This window comes from Gracilinanus agilis, chromosome 2 (genome assembly GCF_016433145.1).
Source record: "Gracilinanus agilis isolate LMUSP501 chromosome 2, AgileGrace, whole genome shotgun sequence".
NCBI classification, from domain to species: Eukaryota; Metazoa; Chordata; class Mammalia; order Didelphimorphia; family Didelphidae; genus Gracilinanus; species Gracilinanus agilis.
This window is the reverse complement of record NC_058131.1, coordinates 216,323,675-216,348,353: the sequence shown is the minus strand read 5'-3', so window position 1 is coordinate 216,348,353 and position 24,679 is coordinate 216,323,675. Positions and strand designations below refer to the sequence as shown.

Below are 24,679 nucleotides of genomic sequence, written 5' to 3'. Positions count from 1 at the left end.
AATAATGAATGTACCTTCTGCTGAGGGGTTGAAAGGCCAGGCAGTGCCACAATGGAAGTTCCAAAAGGAGGAGTAGACAAAAAGGCTTGAGGTCTCTGGATGAGGATGGCTGGGGGATAATATTCAGGTTCTAACTAATAGAAACTGAAGGAAAACGTCTGAATTTATTTACTGGTAAAAATTTCACAAAATATTTTCAGATTAGAAGGTGTTAACAGAATCTGCCTGATGACATGGCATTATAGAACACTCAGAGGACTTTGCATCAACCAATAAGTATTTATTCAGTCATTACTATGTGCCAAGAACTGTGCTATGCAAAGGGAATATGAAGAAAGATAAAAACATGGCATGTTCCTTCAAAGAAGTCATATTCTAATGGAGAAAGTAACATTTTAGTGACTATGTCATATGCAGATTAGATTGAATGCAATCTCAGAAGGAAGGTACTGGGGGAATCAGGACAGGCTTGCTGACGAATATGGTATTTAATCTGAATCTTCCAGGGAAGCTAAGAACTATAGGTGAATTCTTCCAGGCATGGAAGATCAAGCCATGCAAAAGCACTGAGTTGGAAGATGACTGATCCTGCATGAAGAATAGCAAGTAGGTTAGGAAAACTGAACCTTACATCATATAAAGTGAAATAAAGTATAAGGCTGGAAGGATAAGAAGGGGCAGGGTTATGAAATGTTTTTTAAATGCCCACAAGAGTACTTATTTAGTCCTGAAGACTATAGAGAACCAAAATGGGAAGAGAACCTGCTAATTTTACCTTGAAGTAGATCAAGAATTGGTGTTTCCATTTGAAGATGATATCCTTGGTGTTTAGAAGTAGGAGTGGTGGTGTGAGGCAAGGGAGGTCATTTATACCACCATGAGGGACACAGTAAGCCCTTCTCTAAATGTGAACACTGACACAAAAAACTACCAGAAAAGTAAGCCTGAAATCACACCTGAATTTACCACCATAACATCTATATTTTGATTCAGTTTTATGTTTTGCCCCTTGATTTATGTGTGCTTCTTCCTTAACATCCAATATCTTAAACAACATAAATGGATTAAGGTAATGGAATTTAGCAAATATGTTATGGCCACAATCTCAGTTCCCAGGAGGGAATTTGGAAACCTGACAAATATTATAGCTTTCATTTTTGAAAACCATTTTCTGAACAGCTCCACTAACAAGTCTTCTGATTTACCATCCTATTAACAAAAATAATTCTTTCTGGACAGCAGTGAAATAACTGGATTAGAGCAATTTATAATTTCCCCTTTAGATCCCCATAAGGTACCTATAGAGAAAAAGGGACAGGTTTTTGATTAACAGATACATTGACTTGCTTTTAAGACATCTTAGTTCATTCCTCATGAGTCTATCTATTCAAAGCACTGTCCCTCAAAAAGGAAGTATGTAATTTGCCTGAATCTCATTTTGGTCTTGTGTTTGCCAACAATGATTAGAAATCACTTAGTTTCTGACAGTCTTTCATAGCTGACAGAAAGGAGTGGATCTTTTCTGCTTTAAGCTTAGGATATGATGCCAGGATTTTTTTTTGAGGGTGAAATGAAATGAGATCCCAAGATATTCCTCTCTGCCAAATACAAGTATAAGAACTACGGAGCAAAAGGGCAAAATGGCATAAACAGCTTCAGAGTTGGTTTTCAGGACTTCAGACAGCAACTTGTCATTAAATAGATATGCATTTTATAACTGCTAAAGTTAGTGGAAGTCAGGTCTAGAGAGTTGAAGCTGAGAATAATAAGCCATTGACAGTGAGTGAATATGTTCATAAATGCGAGGGAGAGTCATGAAGGTTACATGTAAACTCTGCAACATTAATCATAGTTTCAATAGTTTTTTCTACAAGAATGCCAACATGTTTTAGGCCAATTAATAAGTTCCAGGACACTCTAGTGAGTTAGACAATTTATTCAAAGTGCTATTTCTAGCTCTAAAATGTTCCTAGGAGTATCTTTAGCATTGCCTAAGGTAGATGTGTAATTAATGTGCCCTGGAGGAAATACATTGGTGTAATTCTTCAGTTATGTATAGATAATTAATTGTGTGACCTTGTATAAGTCCCTTCTCTGATCTGGGCCTCTATTTCCTCTCCTGTAAATTGAAAGAGTTATACTATCTAGGTGATTTCTAAAATGCCTTATGACCATGAACTTCTGCATTTTATATTTTAATGTCCTTCTGGTTCTGATATTCCATTATGCTGTGAGCACACAAGCATGGGAGATTAAAGTCTAGATACAGAATAATGAATTTTTGACTAACTACCTAAATGGAGAGTATGGGAGAAAGGATTCTTGAAATATTATTTCTATCTATCTGGATCTCTTGCTTCTAGGACTGGCCTTACAAAGAAGTAAAAACACACAGTTGCTTAAAGGTGATGATATGAGGCATAATAGAAAACTCCAAAAAATCCAAATGGGGAAATCATTCCTTTGAGTTGTCACATGATTTAAATGCATGGCATTTTGGTAAGGATGACAGAGTAAATCTAGTTTTTATGCTCAACATTGCCACCAGTTCTTCCGTTCCTCTTTGTCCTGGTCCATCGCTTTTGTTCTACTCCTTCTCCCTTTTATAGTCAGGTAATTATAAAGTTTTACAGTTGGAATGTTTTCAACAGTCATATAATCTAGCTCATACTCTATGCCAAATCTTTACTACAAAACATCTCAATAAATGGCTGTCTACCCTCTCTTTGAAGACCTCTATGAAAAGAAGAGCCTCCACATTCCAAAGTAATGCCTCCTACTTTTGAAAAGCTCTCTTTGCAGAAGGTTTTTCCTGACGGTGAGTCTAAAATTTTGTCTTTGCAATTTCTATACATTGCTTCTGGTTCTTCCTTATGTTGCCAAAGATAGAAAATTAGATCACTCTTCCACGAGATAGCCTTTCAAAACAATTACCATCATCCTCCTTGCATCTACTCTTTTTAAATTTATCATTCCTCTTCCTAGTCTTGGTCCAATAATTAAACATCTCATCTACACATTATCTTCTATCCTTGAATCACGTTCTCCCTTATAATTCAATCAATAAATGTCTTACGAAAACCAGCCCTTGGTTTCCTCCTTTAACAGGCCTTCTTCGTTCCTACCTATATGTTTCGGGTGAAATATTTGTCACCTGATATTAGCTAAATCCTCATCTCCATGTAGCATTAAAAAAATCTTCTCCTTTATTATCAGACTTTCTGAAGTGACTAGTCCAAACTTGATCTTCTCTCAAGCCCCCAAAGCAGTCCCTATTCCCTCCTACTTTAGTGAGAAAATAGAAGCCATCTGTCACAAGCTTGACAGGCTAGAATATTGGCCAAATTGAATAAGATGAAATTTAATAGAGATATATTCTGAGACTTGCACTTGGATTAAAAAGTAAACTTTACAAGGGCAAGATAGAAACAGCAAAGCCAGATAGTAGTTCCGATGAAAAAAAGATCTAAGGACTTTAGTGGACTTAAGAATTTATTTGACTCAAGTCCTACCATATGGCCAAAATATATGAATATAATCTCAGTTATTAGTAAGAGAGGCCTAGGCACCAGCATAAGTTTTGATGGCTCTGCTGTGTTCTGTTTTAGTAAGACCACATCTTTGGAGAACTACATTTTAAAGTAGAGATTTATAAGAGAGTAACCAAGATGGCTAGGGCCTAAAGATAATGACATATGAAGATCATTTGGAAGATTGAGGGTATTTAGCTTGAAAAAAGAAAAGAGTTGGGAGAGAATTTGAGGCAATCTTGTTCCTTCAAGTATTTAGGCACCTGTCACAGGGTAGAGCAATTGCATTTGTTTTGGTTGACCCTGATGAGGAGAGTGCAAAAACTTAGGAAAAAATTTGTTGGTCATAAAGAGATAAATTTAGACTTGGTATAAGAAAAACATTTCCTAAAATCAGAGCAATTTAAAAATGTAACGTACTACCTAAGGATGTGGTAAGTTTCTCAGGCTTTAGCTAAGGATTTTAGTCAAAGACTTGAAGATAATTCATTGGTCATTTTTTGAAATGGATTCTTTTTCAGGAATGAGAGCTACTGTGGCCTGTTCTATTTTTAATTGTTTAATTATGTCATTCTGACCAATTCTCCTTTCTATGCCTCAGACCTTTCCATAGTATGTGTAATTCTCTCTACCTTTACTTCAATTTCTGGGAAGATAATGTCCTTATCCCTCACAAGTATTACCAATCTATTTTTATATTTCAGTACTCTCCTTTACATATTAGCATTATCTAGCAAAGAATATGTAGTCTATGTAGTCCCTTTTTATTAACTTTCCATATTCTTAATTCTTAGAAAAAATATATATTTTCATCTTTTCAAAATCATATTATCAGGTATTTCTCAATTATCTAAAATTTCAATTCTATTGTTAATGAGATAGACAGATAGATAAATAGAGATGGAGATAAGGGCAGAGATAGAGACAAAGATAGACTTATTAAAGAAAAAAAGTTGTTCATGAGAGAGAAGGAAGTACACATAATGAAATTCTAACTAAGTAGTTATTAACAACTCTAGTGAACATTAAATGGGGAATAACCTAAGGAAGGCAATGGGGCAATACAGGGACTTTCAGGTTATCTTAGGTTTTTTTTTTCAAATAAAAGTATGAAGAATGAGAGCAGGAACAAAAACTAAAGATGACTAGAAGATAATTTGCAAGAATTTGAAAGACTTATGTAACAGAAGCTATAGAAGGATAAAACTACCATATTCAAAATTTATTGATTAAGTAATTGGTGTCAACTTGGGATATTTTACAAGGTTCTCTCCTTTTCTTTTTCAACATTTTTATCACTGCATTAGTTGAAGTGATTAGATTATTAAATTTGTATATGAAATAAAGTTGGGAGGACAGGCTAATATGATAGATGACAGAACCAAGATTCAAAGTTATCTTGACAGACTGGAAAACTGTGCCAAAATCAACAAGATGACATTTAATGTGATAAATGTTTTCCACTTAGTATTTTTTTTCAATCAATTGCAGAAGCACTAGATGAAACAGACCAAGCTTGACAGCAATTCATTTGAGAAAAGATCTAAGAGTTATACTTGACCATAAACTCAATAGGAACTAACAATGTGATCCAGCTACTTAAAAAGTTATTAGAAACTATCAGCAGCAGAAGTATGGTATTCTAAGTACAAGAAGTAATAGTCTCATAGTGCTTCTTCTTAGGTCACAGATGGAATAGTTTGGCTTAATCAAGGGCATCACATTTTAAAAGACTCAAGTGAGAAACAATTGATGTAATTCTCAGAATTAAATATACACATAGCAATCTTCAAATTCAGTACAGTTGTTTTATTTAAAAATATTTTTTGAAGATTGGAACTAAGACAAAGAGATTGCAGTTACAAGAAAACATGTTGTAATACAATGTGAGAACTTTCTAAAAAATAGTGTCCATTCGGGTAATGAGATTTTCTTCTCTTTTGTAGGGGGTATACTGATTTCCCCAATGCTACATGTGTTCAAGAAGTGATTGTTTTACTTTCGTAAAATAATAGTTTGTATGTACATGATGATTTATGATTATGCCTTTCAACAATGAATTTCATGTTAATTTAAATATTAACTCTTCTATCCCTTTTCCTTTTTTTTAGTCACTAATATGCCTAGCCCTCAATTTCTCATCTGTTAAGAGTAGAAGGTTATACAATATTTATAAGTTACCGTCTGATTCTAAAACCAATAATGCTGTTTTTGTAGGAGAAATAGGATATTCATTAGATGGGAGTTTGTAAATTACTTGACCCTGAAGGTGAAAGTTCCAAATATTATAACCTATAACTTTAACTTTCTACTGCTTATTGGGCTTTCCCACTTGGAATCAAATTCCTCAAATTCAGCATTAAAAAAAAGAATTAATTATCTTTCCTCAACACTATTTATTTTTCCTATTTTTGCTACCTTTAAAAATGGCATAATTCAGTCAGAGAACTCATAATCCACTTCAAGTTTTCTCTCAATGTTAACATCCATATCTCATTAGTTACCAAGTTGCTCCATTTTTTCATCTTTGGCATTTCTAATATATTATCATTTTTATTTCTATGATAGCATCCTGGTTTAGACTATTTTCAATTTAAGGCTAAACTTTTACAAATGAGTTACAATTGTTTTTTGTTGAGATGGGAACAATTTTCAAATGTTTTGAAGGCCATAATATAGAAATAGAATAAGATGTGTTCTTATATATAGATACATATATATATATATATTTATGAAGAATAAGAATAATGGGTATATGTTATAAAGGCAAATTTGGACTCAATAAAAATTATTGGCTGTGAGAATTTTTTTATTAGACATTTATTAATATTTGTTTTTAACCTGTTTACATACTTTATGCCCATACTTTCCCCTTCACCCCCCCCCTACTCTCCCCCCACCCATGGCCAACGCACATTTCTGCTGGTTGTAACATGTGTCCTTGTTCAGGGTCTGTTTCCCATTCATGTCCGCCTCAGCCCATGCATTCAAGCAATTGTTTATCTTATATGTTTCCTCTCCTGCAGTCCTTCCTCTGAATGTGGGTAGCATCTTTACCATAAATCCCTCAGAGCTGTCCTGTGTCATTGCAGTGCTGCTGGTACAGGAGCCCATTACATTTGATTTTACCAAAGTATATCAGTCTCTGTGTACAACGTTCTTCTGGCTCTGCTCCTTTCGCTCTGCATCATTTCCTGGAGGTCTCTCCAATTTGCATGGAATTCCTCCAGTTTATTATTCCTTTTAGCACTATAGTATTCCATCACCCGCATATACCACAATTTGTTCAGCCATTCCCCAATTGAAGGACATCCCCTCATTTTCCAGTTTTTTGCCACTTCAAAAAGTGCAGCTATAAATATTTTCATGCAAGTCTGTTTATCTATGGTCTCTTTGAGGTACAAACCCAGCAATGGTATGGCTGGATCAAAGGGCAGGCAGTCTTTTATAGCCCTTTGGGCATAATTCCAAATTGCCAGCCAGAATGGCCGGATCATTTCACAACTCCACCAGCAATGCATCAATGTCCTGATTTTGCCACATCTGTGAGAATTTTTTAAAAGTGGAATGACTTTCCTCTAAGAATCATGTTTAGGTGTCTTTTAGGACAGTTTTGATAATCACTTTTTGGGAATGTTGCTAAGAGAATTTTTATTCAGATATAGGTTGGATTAGATTTTCTGAGATTCTTTCCAACTCAGATTTCATGACTCCATTTTCTTTCCATATTGTCCCATCTACTGTTACCTATCTAAACTTCTTACAATAATGTTTTCCTGTGTGTGGCTGGGTGGGTAAGTGGGTTGAAAGCCAGGCCTAGAGACTGGATGTCCTAGCTTCAAATCTGACCTAAGACATTACCTACCTATGTGACCCTGGGCAAGTCACTTGACCCCCAATTGCCTAGGCTTTACCACTCTTCTGCCTTGGAACCAATACATAGTATTGATTCCAAGACAGGAGGTAAGGGTTTATAAAAAAGTTTTCCCATAGTCAAAATGAATTCCATTTGCCATTGGGATAACATTGAAAATCCTAACTTAGTTTGGCATTCAGGACCTCTGCAGTCTGGTTCCAGCTTACATATCTGGGCTTGTCTTTCACTTTTTCTCATGTGAAATCCAACTAATCTGATTGGTTTATTTTTCCTAAACATATCATCATCATTTCTCTTTCTACATTTTGCTCACACTCTCCAGTTTCCTATAAATCCATATCCTTCCACACCGAATTCTTCTCATCCTTTTGGTTCTGGTCTAAATTCCATCTTCTAATTGTTTCTAATTACTTCCTAAGTGAACTCTTTTAAATTCCTATTGGATTATACCTCTATTTTCTTGATTTATTTATCCATCACACTCTTTCTTTCTCTATCTTGATCTCTGGTGAAACAATGAAATTCAACATTATCCTCTACTTTTGAATCCTGTATGTCCATGTCCTATTGCAGGTCATGCTTTGCCAAATTTCAACCCTGATTTACCTCCACCATTTACCTCTTTTGCTTCTATTCATGTCCCACTGAATAGAGCTGGAAAAAATTAAGCAGCCATGTTGACAACTAGAATATGAATTGATGTCTGATTTTAACTGGATCCTTATTGAGGTAGGGGAAAAGTTGTAGTCCCCCCTAAATGATTCATAATTTCACTTTCCACAACAGTTGCCTTAAACATACTCATCCCTCCTGAACCTTCTTCACAGTTTAGGATGTCACTTTGAAAATTTACTGAAAAAAAGAGTCCCTTCACAGAGAACTCCCTTCATTTTTCCCCTCATCTCACATCTCATATACAAATTCCACAACTTCTTCATTCACTCTAGTCTTGGATGGAGCATCAGCCCTTCTTCTTGCCAAAATCAAACCCCTGATATTCACATTTCAACCCATTTGCTCTCATCTTTTCCAGCATATTGTCTCCAGTATCATCCACATTCTTTCTTTTATCTTTAGTTGTTTCCTATCTACTGGTCCCTTCTATGCTACCTACAACATCTATCCTTAAAAATAAAATAAAACAAACCAGCAAAATCTCACTTGATTTTTCAATTCCTGCTAGATATTGTCCAATATCTTTCTTTCCCTTCATGACTTAATCTTTTAAAAAGCCATCTACCCTCAGTGCCTTCATTTCTCATTTCACTACAATCTAAAACCTCTGCAACTTGGTTTCTGATTTCACCATTCAAATGCAACTTTCCTTTCCAAAATTATCAATGATTTCTAAATTGAAAAATCTGATGCCATTTTCTCAATTCTCATCTTTCTTGACATTTCTGTAGCATCTGACACTTTTGGTCATCTTTTCCTCTCAAGATATTCTCCCTTCTCCAGCTTTTTTGTGATACTGCTTTCATCTGGTTCTTCTCTTTTCTGTCCAACTACTCCTCAGGATCCTTATCCATTTATTGAGTACAAAATGTGAATGCTTCCCCAAGGCTCTGTCCTGGCCTCTTCTCTTTTTCTTCTTTATTGACTTACCTGGTGATCTCATTATCTTCCATGGCAGTTCTGGATATCTAGTCCAAGATTCCTCTAAAGTTTAAACTACAGTCTTTCACAGACAAAAACTAACTTTCAGATATCTCAAATTGTGTGCCCATAGCTATTTTGAAATTAACATTAAAAATTTATATTTTCATAATTTAATAAAATCTAAAATGAAACTTTCTCTAAAAACTTTTATCTTTCAAGCTCATTACTTTTTCTTACACCACTGTACAATTTAATCTTTTCTCACTATTTCTCATGCTTCACATTCCATTTATATGACAGCTCGGTGTCACAGTGAATAGAACATCTGTTCTGAAGTAAGTCCTGAGTTCAAATCGAGCCTCAGATACTATGTGACCCTGGACAAGTCTTTGAATCTCTGTTTGCCTTATCCTACTGGAAATAATACCTTCTATTTTCCAGGGTTGTTGGAGGGTAAAATGAAATAATTGTAAAGAACTAAGAATAGTATTTGTCACACAGCAAATCATATATAAATGTTGTCTATTATAATTCTATTGTTATGAGAAGAAAGAGGTGGAAAAGCAGGATACAACCAGTCTCCCCATTGGCTAGACTCTCAATCTTGTTGCCATTCTTAATACTTTATCCTCACAAACTCTGCCTACCAACTCTGTTGTCAAAATAGTAATTTCTACTTTTATAGCAACCCTCATGTACTATATCTATATCCACTTTTGGATAGATTCCCCCTTCTTCTCTGAGGGTCCCACAGTCCTCCTCCTAATTCAAGTCCTCATGATATTACTTGGTCTATTAAGGTACTAATTTTTATTAATCTCCCGGTCTCAAGTCTCTCTCCACTCCAATCCATCTTTCCTTCAGCTACCAAGGTAATTTTCCTAATGCATACTTGGATTATTCCATTCCCCTCTTCAGTGAACTCTTTTAAGCCTTCCATATCCTTATGTCTTAATTCTTTAACAAGACTGTTAGCCCCAGATGTTTTCTTATCTATCACTATTACACTAGACATCGGGCACTAAACCCCATAGTTGTTCATTAAATATTTTTCAGTTTTATTTTAAAATTGGATAGGTTGGTCTAAAAGTAGAGATCATTACCTAGAACTTGACATTCTAGATGGGATTCTTGGCCAAGATCACATTATGGAATGAGTTTGAGACCTTAGATGTAGTAGCTGTTCTGCTTCCTGCAGTCGGACCCAGTCAACCTTTCTGAGGACATAGAGCTCTGTACTTTGCCTTAAATCCACCTGAATTGTGCAGCCCTGCTTTCAGACACATGAACTGAAAGCTCATCAGCTGATATTGATTATGCTCCCTTTTGAAGGGGTCAGACTCTATGAGCTGGTCAAGGTGTTTTAAAGAGTTGGAGATGACTATATAATCTGGCATCCGCAGACTAAAAGTCCAAAATACCCTCTGGTGCTCCAAGGAGAAACAGTTTGAGTGAAGTGAACTTTCTTCTTTTGTGCTCATCTTAATGTGAGTTTTCCTCAAATCCCTGCCTCTTCCTTTGACACAATTCCTTTCCTTCTTCACCTCCATTTCTCAGAAAACTGAGTTTCCTTTAAGTTTCAGTTCAAGTGCCACCTACCACATGAAACCATTTATATAATTCCCTCAGCTGCTGGTGTCTCCTCCATAAAAAACATCTCACATCTGTTTTGGATAAATCTCTGTCTCACCTGACTCTCCTTTTAGTTCCTCAAGGGTAGGGACTGAGTCTCTTTTGTCTTGGTACCCTTAGTTCCTAGCATAGTATCTGGCACATTGTACTTGCTCACTAAACACTTGTTGATTGATTAATTGATTTAATCCTGCTGGCTCCCAGACTGCTTAATTAATAACTGCTATGTTGTCTGATCCCTAGCTTGTGTAGCTAGTCTTTTTGACTTTCGACTGTCTCTTCCTGGCACTTTGATTAATCCTAGCCAATTCCTGCTAACTCTGTTGATTCTTCCCTGGTCTTTCTTTCCTCATTCTTGGCTACTGCTGAGCTGACTTATGATCATGATCTCTGTCTCTCTGTCTCTGCTTCTCTGTCCCTGTCCATCTGTCTTTCTGTCTGTCTTTCCGTGCTCCCACTTTCCCTTCCTCTCTTTGTCTGCTTCTGTCTGCCTTTCTCTGTCTATGTCTCTCTCATAACCCCAAAAAACTACTAGCTTTCAATTCCTACCACTGAATTTTCCTTGATTTCTTTGCCAAATTTTTTTTTGTTTTTTTAACCCTTAACTTCTGTGTATTGGCTCATAGGTGGAAGAGTGGTAAGGGTGGGCAATGGGGGTCAAGTGACTTGCCCAGGGTCACACACCTGGGAAGTATCTGAGGCCAGATTTGAACCTAGGACCTCCCGTCTCTAGGCCTGACTCTCAATCCACTGAGCTACCCAGCTGCCCCCTTCTTTGCCAAATTTTATAGATTTCTGGTTTTCCAATCCTGCCATTACAGAATTCCCAGATGCTGCTGACTTCTGAACTGTTTATCCCTGCCTCTGACTGATCCTACTTCAGTCTCAGCTAGCTTCTGAATGTTTGAGCAAATTCTGCTGTTTCTGCATCTAATCCTGCTGACTTCTTTACTAACAAGTCCATTAAGTCTCTTCTTCCTTGGTTGCTGATACTCTCTGTTATTCCATCTGTCTTATAAAAGAGTTACATTAGAATATTAGGCTGGTCTCAAAACTGATTTATTAATTTGATTTAATAAATTCCATCTATGTAGCAGGCATGGTGCTAGATTAAAAACACAATGAAATAGTTCCTGCCTTCTAGTAAGCTCCTTTCTGCAAGAAGAAACAAATCATACATGCATAAATTATTATCAATTATATACAAAGTAAATGCAAGGGCTATGTGTGTGTGTGTGTGTGTGTGTGTGTGTGTGTGTTTGTGTGTGTGTGCGCGCATGTGTTTAAGAAGGGAAGAATACTAGTGACTCAGGGCATCAGTTCTGGCATTGGATTTTGAACTAAGCTTTGAAGGAAACCAGAAATTCTGAGGAGGAAACATAAAGAAAGGAGTGCTCTCCAGGTTCAGAAGATAGCCATTGCAAAGGCTCAAAGGTGAGAAATGGAGTTTTGCATGTGAGAAACATCAATACCAGTTTGATTACACCATAGAGTACAGGAAGATGAGAGTGTTATAATAGTGTTAGAACCATAGGTTGGAATGAGATGGTGTGGGGCATTAAATGTCCAACAAAAATATTTGTATTTTATTATCTAGGCAATAAGGGGTCATTTGAGCTTCTTGAGCAGAAGAGTAATTTGGTCAGATGAATATGGAGTATGGATTGAAGAGAAGTAGGAGATAAGGGAGACTGGATCAAAAGGTGGGAGATGATCAGAGACTTCCTGAAATTGTCAAGATGAAACATCAAAATGATAAATTTATGCAAAAAAGAACTCACAGAATTCAGACTTCCACTTTACCTACAGTTTCCTTTCTATTCCTTGGTCTCAAAAGAGCAGCTTCTATGCTCAAGGAACAGCTGTTCTTTAATAGAAGAATATCACTTTCCCGAATAGTATTTGTGGGATGCTTAGTGAAGTTTGGGGTCTTTACAGCTTTATTTATATTAATTTGAGGCTTGTTGAAGCAATATGTTTCAGATAGTTCACTGATGCTCTTAATCATATGCAGTTAGCACCACAGATGACTGTTGGGAAAAAGGAAAACACTGTTCCTCCTGAATGCAAGACACGTGTTGTGGATTGATAAAATATGTTACTGTTTTTGTTTCAGAATCAAAAGAAATGTAATACAAAAGACTTGCCAGCACCAAGGCACTCTGTAGCTTTGTCCTAGGGAATTGTTTCAGTAAGCATGCCTAAGCACTGTGTGGTAGAGTTCTGCATGGGGCTAGTCCTTCTGAGCATGGTGAAGTAGGAAAAACTGGGCTCCTCTAAAGAATTGTGAACCTTTGCCTAGTGAACACTCATATCTGCCAAGAAAAGTCCATTTTGACATTATATGTAGTGTTCCATGCTTAATAGTCTCCCACTGGCAAAGTAAATGAGGGTAGACCTCATATATTTTCCTTGGGGCCAAACTTGTACGATATAATTTTCTATCATTCAAGTTCAGTTCCTTTCTTGTTGCTATTCATTCTGTTATTATTTCTGGAGTCATTGTGTTTATTACTTTCCTGTTTCTTCTTTCTTCATTTAGTATCATATATATATATATATATATATACATATATATATATATGTCTTCCTTTGCTTCTTTTTGTTCATCATATGCAGTTTCATATAACAGAGTAAGACTTTTTTTATATTTTTATAACAAAACTTATTTAGTAGTTTTCCAGTTTGTGGACTTCCACATTGTTTCATGTTTTTTACTACCAAAAATCCTGCTTCATTAGTTATTTTGGTGGCCAGCAGATAGAAGATTAAGTATCTTTCTTTTTGTCATTGATCTCCTTGGTGAATTTAATTGGCAGTTGTATTTCTGAAACAAATCATGTAGACAATTTTGTAGCTTTTCTTAGTCTTTTCTTTCCAATTTGCTTTTTAAAATTGTTGAACCAATTTTTAGCTCTACCATTAGTGCATTTGAGTGCCTATTTTTCTACAATCTCACTGCATAGATTCTTTCTTTTTTACGTGTGAGGTGAAACCTCAAAGTTGTTTTAATTCAAATTTCTCTTATTATTAATGATTTGGGAGGCTATTTTTTATAGGTGTCCTTTGGCCATTTCCAAATTCCCACTGGCAACATAATGTGGTGCATGATGACCTAGAGGATTTGAGTTTGCTGATCATGATGTAGAGCAGTGATGAGCAAACTTTTTAAAGAGGGGGCCAAAGGAAAGGAAATGCTTATCGGTCAGTCTATTTCTAAGGCAACTTTTTCAAAGTTTCATTGTATTATATCCTGCTCATTGTATTCATCAGATTAGGAATAATGTCCCACAGCCAGATAGAACATTTCAGGGGGCCTCATCTGGCCCACAGACTGTAGTTTGCCCATCACTGGCCTAGAGGATTTGAGTTTGAATTTTGCTTCAGATGAAGTTTGGTTAGGGGCAGAAAATGTTGTCAATGCATCTGTGTTATACTGTGGCACATAATATGATGCCTTGAAGCCAGTTAGCTAAGTGGGAAAAGCACTGTACATTTAAGGCCAATGGACCTTAGGTTTTCATCTGTAATTTTATGACCATAGGCAAGTCACTAAATTTCTCTGACCTCAATATTTTTGATATGAAAAATGAGAATAAGTTACTAGCAACTACCTACTACCAACCCATAGGTTTTCCCCCCAAGTAAAGTATTTTTTGAACCTTAAAATGCTATAGCAAAGTGACTAAAAGGGTTATATTTGTTATTCTATCATGCCTAGGCCACCTATTTTCCTGGTTAACAGGAGTCATTTAAAGACAAGATGTCCTTTCACTTGGGAGGTAGGAAAGAGCACACACTAGAAAGCCAATGAGGAAGGTATTTGAGGGAATGGAATATTTGTCATGAGTCATCAGCTGTTTAGTGGTAAGGGTTAATAGTATTGAGTTGATAGTCAAAGGAACTTGGTTCAATTCTTAGTCTGGCTTCTTGTTTCCTGTAAAACTTGGGCAAATCATAATTTTTCTGAATGTGTTTCCTATTCTATAAAACATTAGGGTTTTAGACCAGATGATTGCATCCACCTCAGAATACGACGATGCTATGAAATTATAGCCAGTACATAGTTGTTCATCGCATCATGCTAGTGGAAAGAGTTGACTTTTCATGGTATCACAGTTTATTGACCAAAGGAATCTAAGGACACTCTGCCTGTGTTTCTCAATGTAGACCATGCAAGTGATAGCCTCAAAGAAAAAGGGTATTCACTTTTCCTATTAGCAGAGCTTTGAAAATCTCTGTGCCCAGAAAGCAGAAGGAAATAGAATTCTAGGAATTTATTCACTTTTTTGTGCTTCCTCTGCCTTATAGATATGATATTGGAAAACTTCTACATGACTTAGGAGATGGCATCTTGAACATCTTTCCCAAGAGGTTGTAACATAGACCATGAGATACATCATTGTGTGATGCTCAAGTGGTGTTGTTTTGAAAGGTTCAAATGAACAATTGGAGGCTGTTATATATTGGCTAAGCCAAGCTCTGCCTTATGAGACACGAAGGCATTGAAGACATGATCCTTGATCTTAAGCATTTAGTTTTGTCAGGGAGACAAAATATAAACACACAAAAAACAGCTCTAATACATAGAAGCAAGAGCAACATGAGGTCAGCAGAGCAATGATTCTGCACAAAAGCTTCCCTCTACTACCTTCTTCTCCCAGCTCACTCCCAGGAGGGCTCTGCTTGCCTGGCAAAAGTTCTTATTCACAGACTCATTTTCCTTAAGAGCCACTCCATCTTTTCAGGGGCAGCTGGCTGACTCGGGAGGAGAGTACAGTTCAGAAACCTTCTGGCCTTCTTAGACCTCCAGGCAGTGTGCTGCCTTAGTCTGCCCTCAAACAAGACAATTAAATCTGGGATTTCAAAGTAAATTCCTTCCCCTCCTACTCCTGCCAGTGCCCTGCCATATTTATATTCCTATACATTCCCCGAGTACCTAATGTTATTTGAATGAAAAAAATTTGGTTAAAGATATGAGGGGACAATTCTTTCCCTAAGCATTTCCAGTGCAAACAGCTGCTTGTTCCATCCTGGGGATTTTAGAAAAGTCAATAACAGCAGAATACCAGTTTGCTGGGATGTGGAGTGAAAGATGAAAACAGGCATGGGTGACTGCTTTTATTTATTTAATATCAAGAAATCTGAGTGGTAATTTTATGAGGAAAAAGTACACAAACTCTACAAAAATTGATTGGGAAGGGTTTCGCTGTTTAAGATATTTTAGCATCTCAACGTAATCTCTTGGTTACTAAGTGAGTAATCCCATAATTGCTAAAAGCCATTGCTCAATTGGCTTAAATTAATTTAAGAACATATGTTAGCCTGTTAAACATGAAGTTAGCTCTCCGGCTAACTTTCCAGATTAAAAGAGCTTTGAAGCAAGAATACATTACGAATTACATATCTATTCATCTGTCACAAATACTGTTGCCCAGTTATCCTGAATATTAGAATTTTTACATTAAGATATGGTATTGGGAGGACCTACAAATTCCTATCCCTTCAGTTATTCGTCTATCAGGGACAGTATTTTGACTTTCTTTGTATTCCTAGTAATTAACATATTGCCTGGCACATAGTAGCTGCTTAATAATGATTATTGACTTTCTCCATTGTATCCTGTACAGGTATCATCATGCATGACAGTGAAGGAGGAGACAATGGGAGCTCTCCCACTGAGGGGATATCTGAAAAAAATAAGATCAAGGCATATAATATACATATATTATACATATATAGTTATACATAGTTCGTATATATATATTTGTATATATATTCTGATATACAAACTCTAGGGTACATGAACATATAAATTCATACCCACTAAGCGTAAGAAGTTGCATATTTAGGGGGGCAGCTAGGTAGCTCAGTGGAGTGAGAGTCAGGCCTAGAGACAGGAGGTCCTAGGTTCAAACCCGGCCTCAGCCACTTCCCAGCTGTGTGACCCTGGGCAAGTCACTTGACCCCCATTGCCCCCCTTACCAATCTTCCACCTATGAGACAATGCACCGAAGTACAAGGGTTTAAAAAAAAAAGTTACATATTTATTCAGCTCAAAACTGTCATTTGCTTGAGAGGGAGACAAAGTTGTCAGAATCAGTTTTTGCTTCTCATTTCTCTTTCCTCTACAACCTTGTTCTGATTCTTGGTTTGGGCTCAACTTCATACCAATAATTGGGCCGCTACCTCTGGTAGTTTCAGATAAAAGCAAGTGTGTCTGATTTCTGATCTTGATTTATCCTTCCTATGATTGACTACCACTGGTGCAGGAACTTTTCTTCTGGGATTTCCCTGGTCTCTATACATACTAGGAAGAAGGTTGTGTCAGTAGACTTTGCCTGGCCCAATATCAAACTTGGCCAGAGAGAGACTCTGAAGAATTAATAGCTTATCTATCACTACCATAAAGAAATCCTTGATTGATGTGCCCCCATCCATTTCAGCATTTAACCTTTCATTCTCTTATTTAAGTTCTCGTTTTTTAGCTCTTAATATATACTTATCTCTTTGCACCCAGTTTGACATTTACCAATTTAATTTATCTCAAACTTTTTAGGTATTACGTCCCCTGTTTCACTGTGACCCAGAGCAATATTCAATATGCTCATAGAAGAGAGGCAGTGTGTGTTGGCTTGTGCTGTCCATTGCCCTATTATAACAATGTCACATAGTTTAAGTTTTTCAGAAAAGGTTTGGGTGGGGTTGGAGGATGATGTGATCTACAACCAGGTACGTTGGCATGTGATATACACATCTGTATGTGTTGTCTTGATGTGGTAAAGGAAATATCTTATCTTTACTGATGAAGGACTTTATATTGGATCTTGGCACCTTTCAATAATATGTGCAAACAAAATAATTTGGATCCAATTCTGCCAAGACAGTCAACCAATTATTTTATATATCTAGTTTATGTTCTCTATTAGCAGTTGGTCCTTAATGAACTCATTCCATTTGAACTAGGGATTTGATTACACTGTCTAATTTGTAGATTTTCTAGTTATTCAGAGAAGTCTCTAGTTAGACTATGAAAAATCTATTAATAAAGTCAGTTTGTCCATGAGGGTAGAGACTAGGGTGAAGTCATTTAGAGATTTTAAAATTGGGGCAAATAAACTGATTTTTATTAAAATTTTTTGCTAATTTTATGGGTAATTACATTGATTCAACCAGGCATCATGGGTTTATACTTATGGTATTGAGTAAAGAACATATAGAGTCCTTGACTGCATTGACTGCAAGAAGCTTACAACCTAAAAGTTAGAGGGGACAGAATAAGATAATGTATAGTCCACAAATTAGTGTAAAATGATAAACATGGTTTGAAAATATGACTGAATTAGGAACAACTTTTCTGGATGATTATTTAATCAGAAGTGATAAGTTTAACCTAGCGACATTTTTCTTAAAGTGGGGACAATAGTTGTATATTTGGCAAAACTTAAATACTTGTTGATCGGAGGATTGATTGAACCTAGTTGTAGAACGATATTTGTGGTGGCAAAGAACTGGAAAGGAAAGAGTTGAATATCAATTAAGGAATGGCTAAAAAGTTGTGGCATATGATTGTAATGGAATATTAATATGCCATAAGAAATTACAAACAATACAATCACAAAAATAATAAAACAAAACATGGGAAGCCATGAAATGATGCAAAAGTAAAACGAGCAGAACCAGAAGAACATTGTACACAATAACAGCAATATTGTATGATGATCAACTGTGAATGAATTAACTATTATAAGCAATGCAAGAATCCGGGACAGCCCAAAGGGTCTCAGGATAAAAAGCTCTACATTTCCCCAGAAGGAACTGATGGAATCTGAATACAGAATGAAGCATACAATTCGTTACTTCATTTCTTCCATGAATTTTTCTCTTGGATAAATGTGTCTTCTTTAAAACATAATGAATGTGAGGGGTAGCTGGGTAGCTTAGTGGATTGAGAGCCAGCCCTAGAGACGGGAGGTCCTAGGTTTAAATCTGACCTCAGACACTTCCCAGCTGTGTGACCCTGGGCAAGTCACTTGACCCCCATTGCCTACCCTTGCCACTCTTCTGCCTTGGAGCCAATACACAGTATTGCCTCCAAGACGGAAGGTAAGGGTTATTAAAAAAAAAAATAAAATAACAGAATGAATGTGGAAATATGTATCGTATGATAACACATTTGCAATATATATATCATATTACCTGCTGTGTTGGCAAGGAGTGGAAAGGAGGGAAAGGACACGTATAGTAAAATATCAGAAAATGAGTATTAGAAATTGTATTGAGGTAAAAAAATTAAATTTAAAAATTGAGATAGTCAAACAAAAGAGCTTTCATCATTAGCCATATCTAAAAATGTATATCTCATTGTGCATATTGACTTCTTTGGGAGTATTTTCAGACATATCCAGTAGCAGTTGAAGAAAAGTATGCAGAGCCAAGAGAACAATATATGCAAAAACAAAAAAGTATAAGTGGAAACAATCCTAAAATTTATCATTACAACTCAAATCAATGGAGTAGTTATGGAACTTGACTCAGCTATTAATAATGCTCACTATTTGCCTCTTCTAGGTGAAAAGGGAGGTACTATTAATATGAAAAGATGACAATATCTTCATGATATTTTATTTTGATTATACTTATTTTTCAACAATCCTAATAGCTAGTGTTTATATACTACTTTAAGGTTTGGAATTCATTTTACAAATATTATCTTCTTTGATCCTCACAATTCTGGGAAATAGATGCTTTAATTCCCACTTTACAGATGAGGAAATTAAGGGAGGCAAAGGGTTAAGTGACTTGCTCACGGTCACACAGCTAATAAGTGTCTGATGTCAAATTTGAACTCACATTTTCCTGACTTCAGTTCCAAAGTTCTAACCAGTGAGAAGACAAAGAAGAGGAAAGTTATTAGGAAGAAACTCTGATATTTTTTTTAAATATCAATAAAAGTTTAAAATATAAAAATATATATCATCAAGTACCAGGCAAATGTTATTTATTATAATTAGGAAGGATCTAGACTTTAAAATAGAGAGGTATATACTAAAACTTGGAGTTTGGCAGCAGAGGAAAAGTATTAAAGGGATGAGAAAAAATTGTTTTTTGAATCATTATAATCTATTTACCTAATCCAATTACACAGCTGACAAATTAATATTACTATCACACAGATTTGGTCATGTCACTCCAGTGCTCAGACTCGTCAATTGCTCCCTATTGCCCCATGAATGAAATGTACTATACAAACTCCTTAGTCTAGTATTTAAAGTCATTTACCATTTGCTTGATAAACCGTTCATTTAAGATCTCTGATGTGTTAAACAGTGGCAGAGATAAAAACAAACAGCTAAGACAATCTCTACCCTCAAAGGGTTAACATTCTAATTAGAGGAGATAGCACTCTGATAGCCCTAAGTTGTGAAAATGGTCAAGTAGGGTAGAAAGCTAGTTCTAGTCAAGATAAGGTAAAAGTTCATTTGGAGCCCACCACCTTAGGGCTAGAGTCCAAGGTTCTGGTGAGAAGGTTCTATGAGGATAAGGATTGATAAAATACTAAATATGTTGGAAAATTGCAGGAAATAACATGGGGCTCCAGTTCCTGGATTACCTGAATTTGACACTGTATCACTCCATTATATGTTTTCTGAGGCTTTCCATCACATCTGGAATCCACTCCCTCTTCAACTCTTCTTCTTAGTATGTTTTATTTTCTTTAAGGTTTAGATGCCACTTATTACTCATCCTCCTATTTCTCCTTCCTCAAATTGCCTTATATTTTTTCATGTGTATACATATACATGCTGAATTCACAACTACAAATGAGCTCTAATTACTACAATTCCACCTTCCACTATAAAGCAAGCCAACATGGGCTGTATTTTCAGCCACACTCTAAGTGAAGGCAGATTCAAATTAAATTATAATTGGGAAATATTTAACAACATAAATAATATAATAGGACATATATAATGCTAATATGTAGTTTTCTCAGTCAATATTTGTCCTACAGGAATCCTTATAGCCCCTTTCTATTTGAATTTATTAGCACTGATGTAAACTACTAGAGGCCAGAGATTATTTCATGTTCATCTTTGAAGCTCAAATGGCATGAACATAAAGGGCATTTATATATTGATTTGGAATGAATTCTGTTGAACCAGTTGTTGATGGATGTAGGCTACCTCTGGGGTTTGAAAAGACATGAAGGTAGTGAGGCCCATTCTAAGAACAGAGATCATCAGGTCAAAATGAATGGAACCACTATTGTGAAGCTGATAACAATGGAAGCTGATTCCTCCAGGATCAGTGTTTGGGAAGTTTTTATAGAGATTAAAAAAACAAAACAAAACTATATCCTCTCATCTCAGAGCCATATTATCCTTACTAAGTCACTGGACCTTATATTCAAACCAGTGACAGCCTCCTGGCCCTCAGATAATCATCTCCTCGTTAGTAGAAGCAATCAATTATAGTTAAAGTGATAATTATTGGCAAGCCCCAGACTGAATGTTGTCAGTGAGTGATACTTTTCCATGGGAGGTTGCACAGTGATGATTATTTAATTCCTGAACTTTGGCAGCAGTAGTACTAGTTACGGGTCTGTAATGCAAGCATGGTTCTTATCTGACATTTCCCCCACATCATTATTTCTGGTTTTACTTTCAGATTCCTGGTAGTTCCATTGACATGAAATTCCGAAGGGAAATTTTTTAGCATTAATGATTCTTTAAAGAAAATGAGTATGTCTCTTCCAAGAGAAGCTTGGCATAAAGCTAGTTTTAAAATTTATACTAATGAGGATGATATTCATTGCAAATGACTGGGTTTCCCAGGCATAAAGGATGAGGTGTTCTACAGAGTCTAGTGATCTGTTCTTTGGATTTACATAATATCTGTGGATTTTGTCTTTGCGTCCAAAACAGTGAGGCTGGTTGAAATGTGCATGCTGCTGTGTATACAAGACAAATAGGATGGTCTTTAAGCATAGTTCCAAATAGCTTTAATTAATCTAACGTCCTTATGTACATCATAAAACAGTTTATAAGCCCATCTCAGCCTCTCTTCCTTAAACCATCCTTTCCTGAGAACTTCCATCTGGGATCTTATGGTTCCCTGGGTGATTATCTAACCTACTTATCTATTAATGGGTGACAATATGTCCATTAGAAAAAATAAATAAATCCACCTCATCTACATGCATCCATATATGCCACATGTACCAATAGTTCCTTGTCTTCTAGATAATCTGGCTGCATTTTAAGATTTGCCTTATGGAGATATGGTCAAAAGAAAGACATGCATCATCTATACCAGTGGTTCCCAAACTTTCTTGGCCTACAGCCCCCTTTCCAGAAAAAAATATTACTTAGAGCCCCCTGTCACATACTGTCACCACCCCCTTACAGTTATTCACCACCCCCAAATGCACCTGTGGCCATCACCACTCTCCTGGTTTGCTGCAGCACCCACCAGGGGGTGGTGGTGCCCACTTTGGGAATCATTGATCTATACCATCTGCTATATAGTTGAGGTCCATTTTTCATATGAACAAGTACTTTCACATGCATAATTTTGCTCCTGTGATTAAGATAGCTTTAGGACATGGGGCAGGGAGGAAAAGGCACTATGGTTTTATCAATGGAGCTAGACAGATCTTAGAGTAGACACTCTATATCCAGGCTCTAAATTGACATGCTTTCCAAGGCTGTGTATATCCTTATCTGCTCTGAGGATTCTTATAATTACACACACACAGACACACAGACACACACACACACACACACACACAGACACACACACACACATATATTGCCTCCATTAGTAAGCACAGAAAACAGGAATAAATTAAATGACTCCATTTAAATAAGCCCCACCTTGTTGCAGGCATGTTGAAGCCATCCTTGAAAGCTACAGTGTAAATAGTCACGTCTGGTTTCTACCAGTCTCTGGATTTCTCAAATTACAAATTTGAGGCTGACCTGGGGTTGGGACCATCCAAAATATACTATTCTACCTTGCCATCACCCATGGTCCTATTCTTAAGTCCTGTATTGAGTTTCATTTATACTGGAAGATCAAACTATAGATCATTGAACTGGACTTTGACTTAACTTTGAATCCTGGCAAAATTCTTGTACATATTCAAAGGGATTTCATGTGAACATTTAGGAAAGAAACTGATGATCATTGAGACTCAAGCTAGCTGAATCCATAGTTTTGCCTTATGATTCACTGAGCTAATTTATGCTTATTTGTATATTTATTTATTTTTTCAGCAGGTAGTTAGATAAGGAAAACACTCTATAGTACACCTTGACTTCAGGAAGACATGGTATCTTTATGGGCAAAATGGGCATGGGTAGATTGGATGAGAGACAGGAAGATGGAGATGTAATTGAATAGTCTGAGCATAGTCATTAATGAAACAAAGTCAATAAAGAAGGTAACCTCTGGGGGAATGCACCAGGAAGCTTCCCATTCTATCTAACGTTTTTTCAGTCACTTGGATGAAAGCATAGAATATGAAAAACTTAATATGTTTTCAAGTGACAACATCCTGAGGACTATAACAAACACACTATGCATCCAGCAGAATCTGAAAAACAAAGAATGATGGATTAATTACTATTGGATGAAATTAAATAAAATTCTACAAGGAGGTCAGGAAATTTAACAATATGAGTAGAAGACAGAATGAACTATGAAATAATCTATATTTAAAAAGCTTAATATGTTTTTTTTAAAAATCAAATGTTAGATAGAATGAGAAACTTCCTGGTACATTCCCTCAGAGGTTAACATGTACATATATATGCATATACATATATTTATATTTCAAAATTTGATAGCATTAATAGAGGCATTATGACAAGATAGAAAGAATTGATAACCTAAATCAGTACCATCTGACTCGTTATGACCACATTTTAGGTTTTCTTGGCAAAGATACTGGAGTGATTTGCCATTTCATTCTCTAGCTCTTTTTGTAGATGAGGAAACTAAGGTTAACAGGGTTAAGTGATTTTCCCAAGTTTTACAGAACTAGTAAGTGTCTGAGGTTCATTTTGAACTTGGGAGATCTTCCAGTTTCCTGACCCAGTATTCTTTCCATTGTGCCACCTAGCTGGAGCATTATAAGTCAATAAGTATTTATTAAGTGTCTTTCTATTATGTGTCAGGCAATGTACTAAGTGCTAAGTATACAGAAAGAGCTAAAGATAGTCTTTATTCTTAAAGAACTTGTAATCTATTGGAAGAGGTAACAAGAACACACATTTTTAAGCTATAGACAGGATGAATAGGAAATAGTCAAAGGAAAGAAGGCATTGGAATTAAGAGGGATTTAGAAAGTCTTCCTGTAAGAAATACAACTTTGGTTGGGACTTGAAAGAAGCCAGGAGGAGGACATAAGTATAGAGAACATTCTAGGCATGGGGGATAGGCAGAGAGAATGTCCAGAGAAGAAAGATGGAGTGATAGAAAGGCCAGGAGGCCAGTGTCCCTGGATCAAAGAACAGGAAGGCAGGGAGTAAAGTATAAGAAATTTGAAAGGGGGGGCAGAGGTAGATTATGAAAGGCTTTAAATACCAATTAGGATTTTTCATTTGCTCTGGCAGGTGCTAGGGAGTTGCTGGAGTTTATTAAATAGATGTATATGGTTACAACAATTTAGTAAGGATGTTGAAAAAAACAGGAATGGGTCAAGAAGTATTCAATTATGCTATTGAAATGATTGGAGTTCAAGGCATATAAATATTGGTTGAAAGATTAATGAATATTTAGTCTGGAGAAAAGAAGACTTAAGGGAAAATGAGAGGGAATTTTACATATTTGAAGGTTGCCACCTAGATGTAAGGTTAAGTTTGCTGACTGACTGAAAGAGGCAAAACTAGAAGCAATGGACAGGAGTTTCAGATTCATACCTGAGTCTGATATAAATGTACTTTTTCTAAAAATTAGAGATATACAAAATAGAGTAAGTTACCTCAAGAGAGAATGTTTTTCCTATTCTGAGAAGTAGTCACATAAAGGCTGA

The 24,679-nt window shown here is 36.2% G+C and overlaps 1 protein-coding gene across 1 annotated transcript in view; it reads left to right on the top strand.

Moving 5' to 3' along the window:
* Positions 1–24,679, top strand: part of CDH13 (cadherin 13) — a 1,311,104-nt gene that overhangs the window by 189,594 nt on the left and 1,096,831 nt on the right. The window contains exon 2 of the mRNA XM_044659579.1: positions 36–57. Coding sequence (XP_044515514.1) covers positions 36–57 — 22 coding nt within the window. The remainder of the gene's footprint in view (positions 1–35; positions 58–24,679) is intronic.